Source organism: Bufo bufo, chromosome 1, assembly GCF_905171765.1.
Source record: "Bufo bufo chromosome 1, aBufBuf1.1, whole genome shotgun sequence".
Classification (NCBI taxonomy): domain Eukaryota; kingdom Metazoa; phylum Chordata; class Amphibia; order Anura; family Bufonidae; genus Bufo; species Bufo bufo.
In genome coordinates this window covers 670078679-670090685 of record NC_053389.1, presented here as the reverse complement: position 1 = coordinate 670090685, position 12007 = coordinate 670078679, and the positions used below count along the sequence as shown (strand labels likewise).

At 43.3% G+C, this 12007-nt stretch overlaps 1 protein-coding gene across 2 annotated transcripts in view; it reads right to left on the bottom strand.

Annotated features, from left to right (window-relative positions):
* Positions 1–246: 246 nt before the first annotated feature.
* The window catches only part of ADAMTSL3 (ADAMTS like 3), a 538572-nt gene continuing 526811 nt past the window's right edge, over positions 247–12007 (bottom strand). For both annotated transcript variants that reach the window (XM_040414069.1, XM_040414070.1), the window contains 3 exons: positions 9120–9229; positions 2666–2880; positions 247–2275 (listed from right to left, as the gene is read on the bottom strand). In XM_040414069.1, the coding sequence (XP_040270003.1) occupies positions 2166–2275; positions 2666–2880; positions 9120–9229 (435 nt within the window). In that variant the 3' untranslated portion in view covers positions 247–2165. The remainder of the gene's footprint in view (positions 2276–2665; positions 2881–9119; positions 9230–12007) is intronic.

Sequence of the window (12007 nt, the reverse complement as noted above, 5' to 3'; positions counted from 1 at the left end):
AGGACCACAGGAGGAGCATCATCTCAGTTCTAAGATACCGTTAGACACATATAGATATAAGACACCTAGGAATGGATCCCATAGAACTATGAAAACATTTTTCATTAAACTCCTGCAATAAAATTGAGGTTGCAGAATATATTAAATGGGTTGTCTATTTTGTATAATCCCTTTGTGTTAGAGGGGTCCCCTGACTACATGTTGAGCAAAATATATATATATATATATATATATATATATATATATATATATATATATATATAAAAAAGCATGCAAAGGGTGCTGCCTTGTGTGTTATCCAACAATGCAATGATTAAGTCCAGAGTACAAGGTATTCTCATATGAAGTTGTGCAGACTCTGGCACAAATCTTCACAGAGCGGATCTGGTGAAATATAAAAAAGAACGATAAAAACAGGATAAAGTGGCACTAAAATACTCTTAAAATATACAAAATGTATTGGGCATATTGAAGAGAATACAGCACTCGCACATGCCCCTTCAAACTGCTGATAGACCAGCAACGCCTGTGGCTAGGCCATCAATATCAGAAAACCAGACAACCCATTTATAGTAAGATGGCTGAACCCGCCGACTTTGTCTGGACTGGCGAACCATCTAATGTGTATGAAACGCTGGTAGATGTCCATTTGCCATATGCCAGGGGAAGAAAGGATTGGACATGCAGAAAATCTAAATGCCTGATCCTTTGTTTTAAGCAGACATAAGCCACCAGCAGAGGTGTCTGGCAGTGGCCTACTCCCCTCTCCCAATGAAAGCACACACACACTTGGCATATACAGTATGTGTTTGGGAAGTTTTGAAGGAAGAGCTATTCGGCCAAAAGCTATTGAAAGTCTATGGTCAGCTCTACATAACAGGAGTAATTGTGGCTCTGCTGGATGCCATTTAATATTGGTAATCAGTTAGATATAACACTATCATTGTTCTCTACGAACCACTGTCTTAGTACATGGCACCATCTTCTAGAATTAATACTGCTGCTGATATATTTACATACATACACATCATACACACCAACCCGCACACATACTATATATATACACACTGCAGGAGATATGCTAACTGTAGTGATAGAATAGTATACATTGCATATGGTGACTTATTGTATTCTGCTATACAGGTAGTAAAGGATGTTGGATGGGAGGCAAGGTTATATAACCACTAATGAGTAAACACCCTGCCCAAATGTATTATGGATTTTATTAAATCCTAAAAAATGTATGCCTTTCTAAAAAAAAAATCTAAAGATTTGTTTACACTATTGCCATGAATGATGATTCGGTTTCTTTACATCTACTGTATAGAAATAATTGTTTCAGAACATGGTCACTTTTACTAAGCCAAAAGTAGATGAACCCCACGGCTGTGTACAAGAATACCAATGTTTAGTAAATACCACCCTGAATATCCGCCTCTACACTCTGCGTGTCTACAGTCATGAACATTCAAAGCCTTCACATTCCACTTTTGTAGCTGATGGCACTTTAACCCTCGATATATGATCTACTATAACAAATTCTTTCCATCAAATGAACCTTTGATGTAGCGTCAAATAACTCAAATTAAAACTGTATCCTGCAAATATTAATAAACCCATGACTATGCCATAAAAAGGTTGACTAGGTGGAACTTAGAACAGATATAGACTTTATCTATAGGACATAATTTGTAGTCAGCCTTTAAGCAGCATGGCTTGTTATATATGCTAATTGTAAGGTTTTTCAGTGACACAGAAGGCATCAGAGCTTGGCCGAACCTTACCTTATCTACATGCAGCATCAGACTAGCCCACCAAAGTACCAGAAGACCCTCCAGTGGGCCCAGGCTCTGAGACCATAGTGGGCCCCAAAGGTCCAGAAGAAAAAAACATTTGGAGCTGCCTTTGGAGCCAGTCACTTACAACTAAGGTCTACTTCTTTGAATCAAAACCTATTAAACTTTATTGATGATATGGGGGTTGGGTCCAGAGAATAAGTTCCTCTGGTGGGCTCAAGGAACCCATGTCCGACACTGGCCCCATGCATAACCCAAAAGTTTATTATCAGTTTTATGAGTTCCATAGATTAGTCTAAGCATTAAACCTAAATGTACAAATCCTTCCCATTGCTTCAGTTTACCGCAGAGTACGGTTTTGAGGATAGGTTATGCTCCGTTACAGGATTCACAACACCTTTGTTTGTAGAGGTCTACTAAGCACAGCTTAAGCTGTTTTACAAATGTACAGTAGTGAGTTGTGTCCTTGCATTCTCCCTCTGTAAAATAAAAGATCTAATTAAAACATAAATCTGGAATAAAAGCACATATGTAGAACATAAAATCCCAATAAATATGTACCAATAGTCTATGTAAGTAAAAGGCAGCCATTTTTAAACTCAACCAACCCTTATAAGAGGGTAGCCTATCTAATCGCGATCAACCAATGAGAGCAATGAGGTGTGAGACACGATGTGCAACATCCTCAGCTCCTAATAAACACATACTTAATATTTGTTTAGCCCAAAAAATGGCTGCCTCCAAAAATGGTTACAGAACACTCGAAATGTTACAAGCAGTGCTCTGTATTGGCGATTATACACATCTGCTCAATAGATTTTATTTTTAATATAATTGTCAATGATTGTAATAGCCAAATATTTGCATACTTCCACAGGATGTAATATTGCAGTGCTGCCAAGTTGAGGGCCTCCGTTTCCACACACAGTATTGATCAGCCAAGACTTTGCCGTTCTTCCTATGTACACAGTCTACTTTCCGAGACTGAAAGCCATTTCCACAGGCTGCTGTGCAGGGTCTCCAGGGCCCTGTCCTCCAGTACACATCGCACAGCTCTGAAGAACAGTTCCTTCTGGAAGCTGGCCTGGGGAAAAAGCACAACACAAACTAGTTCCCTCAAGATGAAATGCTCTCATGTATGCAAATTCTTAAAACAGGACTCAAAATTAGGGATGAGCGAACTTGTGTTTTAAGTACGGCGTACAAGGTTCGGGTGATATAAGAATTCCGTTATGAATTCTGCTACCACGGACCATAAGTTATGGTCCATGGAAGCGGAATCTATAACGGAATTCTTAGATAGCCCGAACCTTGTACGACGAACTTAAGACACAAGTTCGCTCATCAATACTCAAAATTACTGCTTAATTGCAAGCCTGACTGAAAAAATATGAGACTTCTACTGTAGACTCTGTTATAGCTGTTATAGCCAGTGTACATCTATACACATGACAGCTGCCCCAACACACCCAGCACTGCTATATCTCTATATGACAGCTGCCCCAGCACACTCAGCCTGCTATATCTCTATATGACAGCTGCCCCAGCACATTCAGCTCTGCTATATCTCTATTTATGATAGCTGCCCCAGCAAACACAGCTATGCTACATCTAATATACATGACAGCTGCCCCTGCACACTAAGCTCTGCTATATCTATATATCTCTAAGTATTACTATACAGTAGATAGATATATAGAGATATAGCAGAGCTGAGTGTCCTGGGGCAGCTGTCATGTGTATAGATGTAGCAGAGCTGGATGTGTTGGGACAGCTGTCATGTGTATAGATGTAGCAGAGCTGGGTGTGCTGGGGCAGCTATCATATATAGAGATATAGCAGAGCTGAGTGCGCTGGGGCAGCTGTCATGTGTATGGATGTACACTGGCTATCAAAGCTATAAACGAGTCTACAGTAGAAGTCTCATGTTTTTTCAGTCAGTGGCTATGCAGCTCTTATAGCTTTGTGGGTAAGTAAGGAGAGAGGCACTTAATACTGGCACATTGGGGGGGAGATGGCACTATGATACTGGCACATGTGGGGTGGCACATTGGGGGGAGATGGCACTATGATACTGGCACATGTGGGGGGGGGGAGGAGAGAGGCACTTAATATTGGCACATTGGGGGGAGGTGGCACTATGATACTGGCACATTGGGGGGGAGATAGCACTATGATACTGGCACATTGGGGGGGATAGCACTATGATACTGGCACATAGGGGGGAAGGAGAGAGGCACTTGATACTGGCACTTTTGGGGGGGTGGGATGGCACTATGATACTGGGACATGGGGGGGAGAGGCACTTGATACTGGCACATGGGGGGGTTTGGCACTATGATACTGGCACATGGGGGGGTGGTAAGGAGAGAGGAACTTGATACTGGCACATTGGGAGGGGGGATGGCATTATGATACTGGCACATGTGGGGGGGGGAAGGAGAGAGACACTTGATGCTGGCACATTGGGGGGGAGATGGCACTTGATACTGGCACATGGGGGGTTTGGCACTTGATACTGGTACATGGGGGGGTTTGGCACTATGATACTGGCACATGGGGGGTGGGAAGGAGAGAAGCACTTGATACTGCCACATTGGGGGGGAGATGGCACTATGATACTGCCACTTTGGGGGGGCGAGATGGCAATATTATACTGGGACATGTGGTGGGGAGGAGAGAGGCACTTGATACTGGCACATGATGGGAGGCATCTATGGGGACACTTACTGGCACATGATGGGGGGGCATCTATGGGGACACTTACTGGCACATGATAGGGGCATCTTGGGGACACTTACTGGCACATTATTGGGGGGCATTATGGGGGTCTTTTTTTACTGGCACATTATTGGGGGGCACTATGGGGGCATTTAATGAGGCCACAAAGAAGGGGTATTTTATATGGGGGGCTCTGTGTGGTACTAGTATTATCAGGGGTATTATCTGTTTCTGCAGTATTGTATTGGGGAGCACAGCGGCATAGTATTGGGGGTAGTAGGATGATTTGTCCAAAAGATGCGAGAATGATGGAAAAGTAATAAACTAAGATTTTTTTTTTGTCAAACTGCAGAGACGAAAAATAGCTGAAAACTGGTGGTCTGATCTGAAGGTCTGAAAGGAGAAGATGAGGAAAGAGAACATCTACGTCAAATAGACGTCACTGGATGTAAGAGGTATGTGTGCTGTATTACCCTGTATTTCCAATTTTTTTCGAATCCAAATCCGAATACTTTGTTAAAAAAGGACTCTTTATTTTTTCATATTAAAAGAATATTGAGTTTGGATCACTTTGTTTCTTACACCGTTCACACAATTCTTGTGTACAGGATTCGTAGGATTAGAGATTCGAAAGATTCGAGAGATTCGAGAACCTTTTCGGATTCAAAAAAAATTGGATTCGTCCCACCTCTACTTTGAAGTAAAGTTCTTTGATTATTCTTAGTTCTGACCCAATTGGATGGGATAATGGTCTACTGTAGTGTTTCCCTACCAGGATGCGTCCAGCTGTTGCAAAACTACATTTCCCAACATGCCCTGACAGCCAAACGCTGTCTGGGCATGCTGAGAGTTGTAGTTTTGCAACAGCTGGAGGCATCCTGGTAGGGAAAAGCTGGTCTACGGTGATAATATGAACAATGGGGGTTCTACAAAAGAGCTACTGTAGGGCAAAGTTCAAATTCGTGTTTACACACGTGTTTTAAAATGAATGCTTTGCCCTTTTATAAACAAGTAAATAATGACGCAATGCTGTGGGGCTGGTATGCAACTTTTTCCAGGGCTGGTTTTTATCCCCAGTCCGGCCCTGAGTAGGTGGTAGTAGGTATTGTAGGCATGCAGGTAGGTAGGCATTGAACAGGATGCAGGGGCGTTAGGGTTTACTTAGAAAGATATGAACTATGTAATTAATTATGCTATGCACATGCCGAAACACACATCTACCCACCTTGTGCAATATTTTTCTTAATAACCATCACATAGCATACTAAGTCTCTGTTCAGATTGGCATTTAGGTGGTTTTACCTTCTGTCTTTATTCTCCAGATAAAGAAATACAGTTGCAAGAAAAAGTATGTTAACCCTTTGTAATGATATGGATTTCTGCACAAATTTGTCATAAAATGTGATCTGATCTTAATCTAAGTCACAACAATAGACAATCACAGTTTGCTTGAACTAATAACACACAAAGAATTAAATGTTACCATGTTTTTATTGAACACAACATGTAAACATTCACAGTGCAGGTGGAAAAAGTATGTGAACAGCTGGATTTAATAACTGGTTGAACCTCCTTTGGCAGCAATAACTTCAACCAAACGTTTCCTGTAGTTGCAGATCAGACGTGCACAGCGGTGAGGAGTAATTCTTGACCATTCCTCTTTACAAAACTGTTTCAGTTCAGCAATATTCTTGGGATGTCTGGTGTGAATCACTTTCTTGAGAAATGCGACAGCATCTCAATCGGGTTGAGGTCAGGACTCTGACTGGGCCACTCCAGAAGGCATATTTTCTTCTGTTTAAGCCATTCTGTTGTTGATTTACTTCTATGCTTTGGGTCGTTGTCCTGTTGCAACATCCATCTTCTGTTGAGCTTCAGCTGGTGGACAGATGGCCTTAAGTTCTCCTGCAAAATGTTTTGATAAACTTGGGAATTCATTTTTCCTTCGATGATAGCAATCCGTCCAGGCCCTGACGCAGCAAAGCAGCCCCAAACCATGATGCCCTCACCACCATACTTCACAGTTGGGATGAGGTTTTGATGTTGGTGTACTGTGCCTCTTTTTCTCCACACATAGTGTTGCGTGTTTCTTCCAAACAACTCAACTTTGGTTTCATCTGTCCACAGAATATTTTGCCAGTACTGCTGTGGAACATCCAGGTGCTCTTGTGCAAACTGTAAACGGGCAGCAATGTTTTTTTTGGACAGCAGTGGCTTCCTCTGTGGTATCCTCCCATGAAATCCATTCTTGTTTAGTGTTTTACGTATCGTAGATTCGCTAACAAGGATGTTAGCATATGCCAGAGACTTTTGTCAAGTCTTTAGCTGACACTCTAGGATTCTTCTTCACCTCATTCAGCAGTCTGTGCTGTGCTCTTGCAGTCATCTTTACAGGACGGCCACTCCTAGGGAGAGTAGCAGCAGTGCTGAACTTTCTCCATTTATAGATAATTTGTCTTACCGTGGACTGATGAACAGCAAGGCTTTTGGAGATACTTTTATAACCCTTTCCAGCTTTATGCAAGTCAACAATTCTTAATCGTAGGTCTTCTGAGAGCTCTTTTGTCCAAGGCATCATTCACATCAGGCAATGCTTCTTGTGAAAAGCAAACCCAGAACTGGTGTGTGTTTTTTATAGGGCAGGGCAGCTGTAACCAACACCTCCAATCTCATCTCATTTATTGGACTCCAATTGGCTGACACCTCACTCCAATTAGCTCTTGGAGATGTCATTAGTCTAGGGGTTCACATACTTTTTCCACCTGCACTTTGAATGTTTACATGGTGTGTTCAATAAAAACATGGTAACATTTAATTCTTTGTGTGTTATTAGTTTAAGCAGACTGTGATTGTCTATTGTTGTGACTTAGATTAAGATCAGATCACATTTTATGACCAATTTGTGCAGAAATCCATATAATTCCAAAGGGTTCACATACTTTTTCTTGCAACTGTAGGTGTACTACGCAGTCAAGTCACATTATTATGACCACTTCCTACTTTTGACGTTGGCATAGCCCATGAAGGAAGTCACGTGTTGAGTATATAAGGTGTGTGGTAGGCTGTCTGCACACATGTCCCTCATTGCTTTTATGGCAAAAAGGGGCAATTTATCAGAACTGCAAAAAGAGATGATTGTTGGCTTTTGGACAAAGGGCGGCAGTATTTCTGAAACTGCGCAGAACTTTTCTCGTGCTGCTGTGGAGAACGTGTATCATGGATAAATTGTACTAATGTGAGTAAGCGACATGGAAAATGTGGAGCACCGCATGCCATTGATATGAGAGGTGAACAGAGGCTATGAAGGTGCATGAGGGCAGAGTGGAGCAGCTCACCACCAAAATGAACCAGAGGATACTAGACATGTGTCTTAAACAACAGTTTAGCGAACTCAGCTGTGTATGGGGCTCCAAAGCAGATGGATGGTCACTGCAGAAAAGGTTTCAATTTTTCGCAGCAGTATCAGAATTGGACCTCCGCTGATTGTCAAACAGTTGCCTTCTCCGATGAGTCACGCTTTCTCCTTCATAGAAAAAATGGACTTTGGCGTGTCAGGCGAGAAACATCAGAGAACAAACACTCTGCAACCATTGCTGGAAGAGCACAATCTTGTGATGGCAGTGTTATGGTCTAGGGAATGTTTTGTGGTGTTCTGGGCCCACTCATCCATGTTAAAGCCCTTCTCAACCGACTTGGGCATGAATTCATCCCTGCAGATCACATACACCCATACATGCTGATTGTCCTCCCTGGGGCATATGGGATCTTCCGGCAAGACATGCGACATGTCACATGCCTAGAAATGTCTGACATTGGTTGGAAAAGCATGATCAACACTTCCAAGTATTACCTTAGCCCCCTAATTCCCCAGACATGATACCAGTTGAGCATCTGTGGGACCTTGATCATCAGGTTTGCTGTATGGATCCTCCCTCATGCACCCTCCAGCAACTGTGTGATGCACTGCAGTTAGCATGGCTCCAGATACCTCAGACAACCTACCAGGACCTTATTGAGTCACTTCCAGCACATCTAGATGCTGTTCATGCTGCTCATGGCAATTACCGTATTCAGGATATTAGCTGGTGATCATAATAATGTGACTCCACTGTGTATTTTCAAACCTCTCCTTTGAGAATGTTCCCTTCCTCAGACCTCCCAAATCTGGTATATTTCCTGATATACTCGTTCATGCAGACATTTATATTACACAAATGTATATATGACACAGATGTAATATAATAGTATCCAATGTATCTTTCCTCACATATGAAAAGTTACAAGAAGAAATCCCAGAATGATGGGAGCTGATGTTAGGACTCCCTAGTAAAATTTTGGAACGGTAATGTTCCATTCATCTTGTGCACAGCTCTCCAGCATTTTGGCTAAGTCATTATATATTAGGATCTATCAAATAGGAAAAGCTATAAAGGGTTTTGGATGATCTCAGCAGAACATCAGAACAACTAAGTGACAGAAAACAATCTGCAGATTTTTGGATTCGTTCTGTTTTCTTCCACTCTAAAACAGGCACGCCAATGACATCGAGGTCTATAATCTGTTACTGGCTTCTCATAGTGTGTTTCAGATGGGATCAAATACCTCTTCGTCCTGTCACAGTAAGTATCTGGCACGGTGGTTCCATTCCGGTCTTGACACAGTATGTGCCGATGCTGTAAACCCATTCCTTGTCCGGTACAGCGATTAGAACACTAAAAGGAAAGATATTTTTCAGTATGAACACAGACTCACGTCCCCTCCTTGGCCTCGATTAAACTGCAGCATTTATAAATCTTACGTTTTGGATGGCTATTTGGAAGGGAAGTATAAGCCAAGCAAACCGTTTCTGTGACTTGAAGTTACAAATATCACAGAGTCTTTCCATCTGTATTCATAGAAATGACATTTGGACGGTTGCAGAAGGAGCAGATATTTACATTTCTGTGTTGACGTTCATTATAATTTTTAGTAGACGAGGTATGTAGTGGCCTATAATAGTAATGCACTGCTATCCTGCAAGCTTAATGGGTATTCCAGCCAGAAGCATCTATCACTTATCACCCACGGGATAGATGATAAATGCTAGATTGTGGGGTTCCAACTACTGGGTCCCCTACTGAACTCCAGAGGGCCCCCTGCCGCAGGACCACGGTGATCAGTGAGATTCCCAGTGGTCAAACCCCCACTGATCTACAATTCTGGCCAGAGTACCCCTTCAAAGGAGATTTCCCATCTGAGACATATCACATATCCATCCCTGTGGCTTTATGCCAACCATCTGTCAGTTACATTCTACTGTGAAGAGCACAGCTTGTGCATCTCTTTGCAGAAATCTGTGTACCTATGTTATTCCTCCTGAAAATGTATGAATAAATGGATAATTGGGTGTTACTATTACCTTTGTCAACAGGGTCTACCTCTACATATTTGGACACTCGGCTATTTTCGGCGGCCCCATAGAAATGAATGGAGAGCGGCTGCGCATGCGCTCTCCTAAACTTTCGGGGCTCCGTTCTCGATATAGGTGCGGGTTCCACCTATAAGACAATGGAGGCATATCCTAGCGATATGCCCCCATTGTCTGAGATGAGAAACCCCCTTTAAGGCACCTTCACCTACTGGAGAGTACCTGAGCAATAGGTTGTCTAGCTTTATAGTTTCCTGCAATAGTGGCATAGTTATGTTTCTCTTCCTGTGGTTCTACACCCACTGCAGAAGAGATATTCCACATTGACAAGGAGAACAGTAACACCAATTTGTCACTTAAAGGAGATGTTCAGTTTCAGGAGTGAACATTACTTACCTTGCCACAACATCTAACCACTGCAGCCAATCACTGACCTCTTCAGTGCACCACTGAGGCCAATGATTGGCTGCAGCAGTAATGTTTTGTCAACATGACTAGAGATGGCCTTGCGGTTCGCCCGGCAGTCGTTTCCCGGCGAACTTTGCACATTCGCGGTTTGTCGAACATGCAAACATATGGCGATGTCCGCCGGCGCCATATTCATTCGCATTGCGCCAAACTTTGACCCATGACACATCCATCAGGTGGGTCAGGACAGCCAATTGAGACGTTTCAGCACATGGACACACCCCCACCCTATCAAAGAACCCGATCTGGCAGCCATTTTACATTCTGTGTTTTGCCAGTGTAGGGAGAGGTTGCTTTGTGGAGCAGGGACAGGCTGTTAGGGACACGAAACGCTAGTTAATAGGGCCAGAAAAATCCTTTAAAGGACTGGTATAGGTGTGCTATGGATATGTGTGACATACTGAGGGGTGTGATATACTTATAATATACTTGCTAACATAGAAAGTATATTATAGTGCATTTGTATTGTGCAGCAGTTGTGTGGGGTTCTGCTGTGATACCGCAGCTATTTAGAGGGACAAACACTATTGGAACAGCTAATTGCAACGTGTTTGATATACCTGTTGCCCCAAAAAACCTGATTGAGGGGTGCGATATACCTTCTTCCACAAAATACTGATTGAGGGCTGCGATATACCTGTTGCCCCAAAGAAACAGGGTGGTGTGATATAACAGTTGTCAAAAAAAATTAATGAGGGGTGTTATATACCTGCTTCCACAAAATACTGATTAAGGGCTTCGAGATACCTGCTTCCACAGAATACTGATTAAGGGGTTCGATATACCTGTTTCCACCAAATATTGATTGAGGCCTGCGATATACCTGCTTCCACAAAATACTGATTAAGGGGTTGGATATACATGCTTCCACGAAATACTGATTGAGGGCTGCGCTATACCTGCTTTCACAATATAATGATTAAGAGGTTTGATACACCTGTTTCCACAAAATACTGATTGAGGGCTGCGATATACATTCCTGATCAAAAGTTTAACCCCTTAAGGACACATGACGTATCGGTACGGCATGTTTCCCGAGTCCTTAAGGACACATGACGTACCGGTACGTCATGTGTTGTTCCGATCACTGCCGCCCAGCCGGCTGTGATCGGAACCAAGGTGCCTGCTCAAATCATTGAGCAGGCACCTCGGCTAAATGCGCGGGGGGGTCCCGTGACCCCCCGATGTACGCAATAGCAACAAGCCGCAGGTCAATTCAGACCTGCGGTTTGTTGCGCTTTCTGCAGTTTCTGATCGCTGCGGTCCCTGACCGCGGCGATCAGAAACTTTAGTGTGGCGAAAATATATATTTATCACCCCCCCCTGCACCTCTGAATGATTTTAGCCCGGTGGGAGGTGCAGGGGGGGTGTTGCGGGCGGTGGGGGCGGTGCGGGAGGCGGGCGGTGCGGCAGGCGGGATCGCGATCCCCCGCCCGCCTCCCATTGAATAATCGTTGGTGTACAGTGGGTATACCAGGGTGCCAGCACATTGCTGGCACCCTGGTATAAACGGCTGACATCGGTGATGCGATGTCAGCCGTTTAACCCTTTCCATACAGCGGTCCGTACGGACCGCTGTATGGAAAAAGTTAACAGTAAGAGGGAGCTCCCTCCC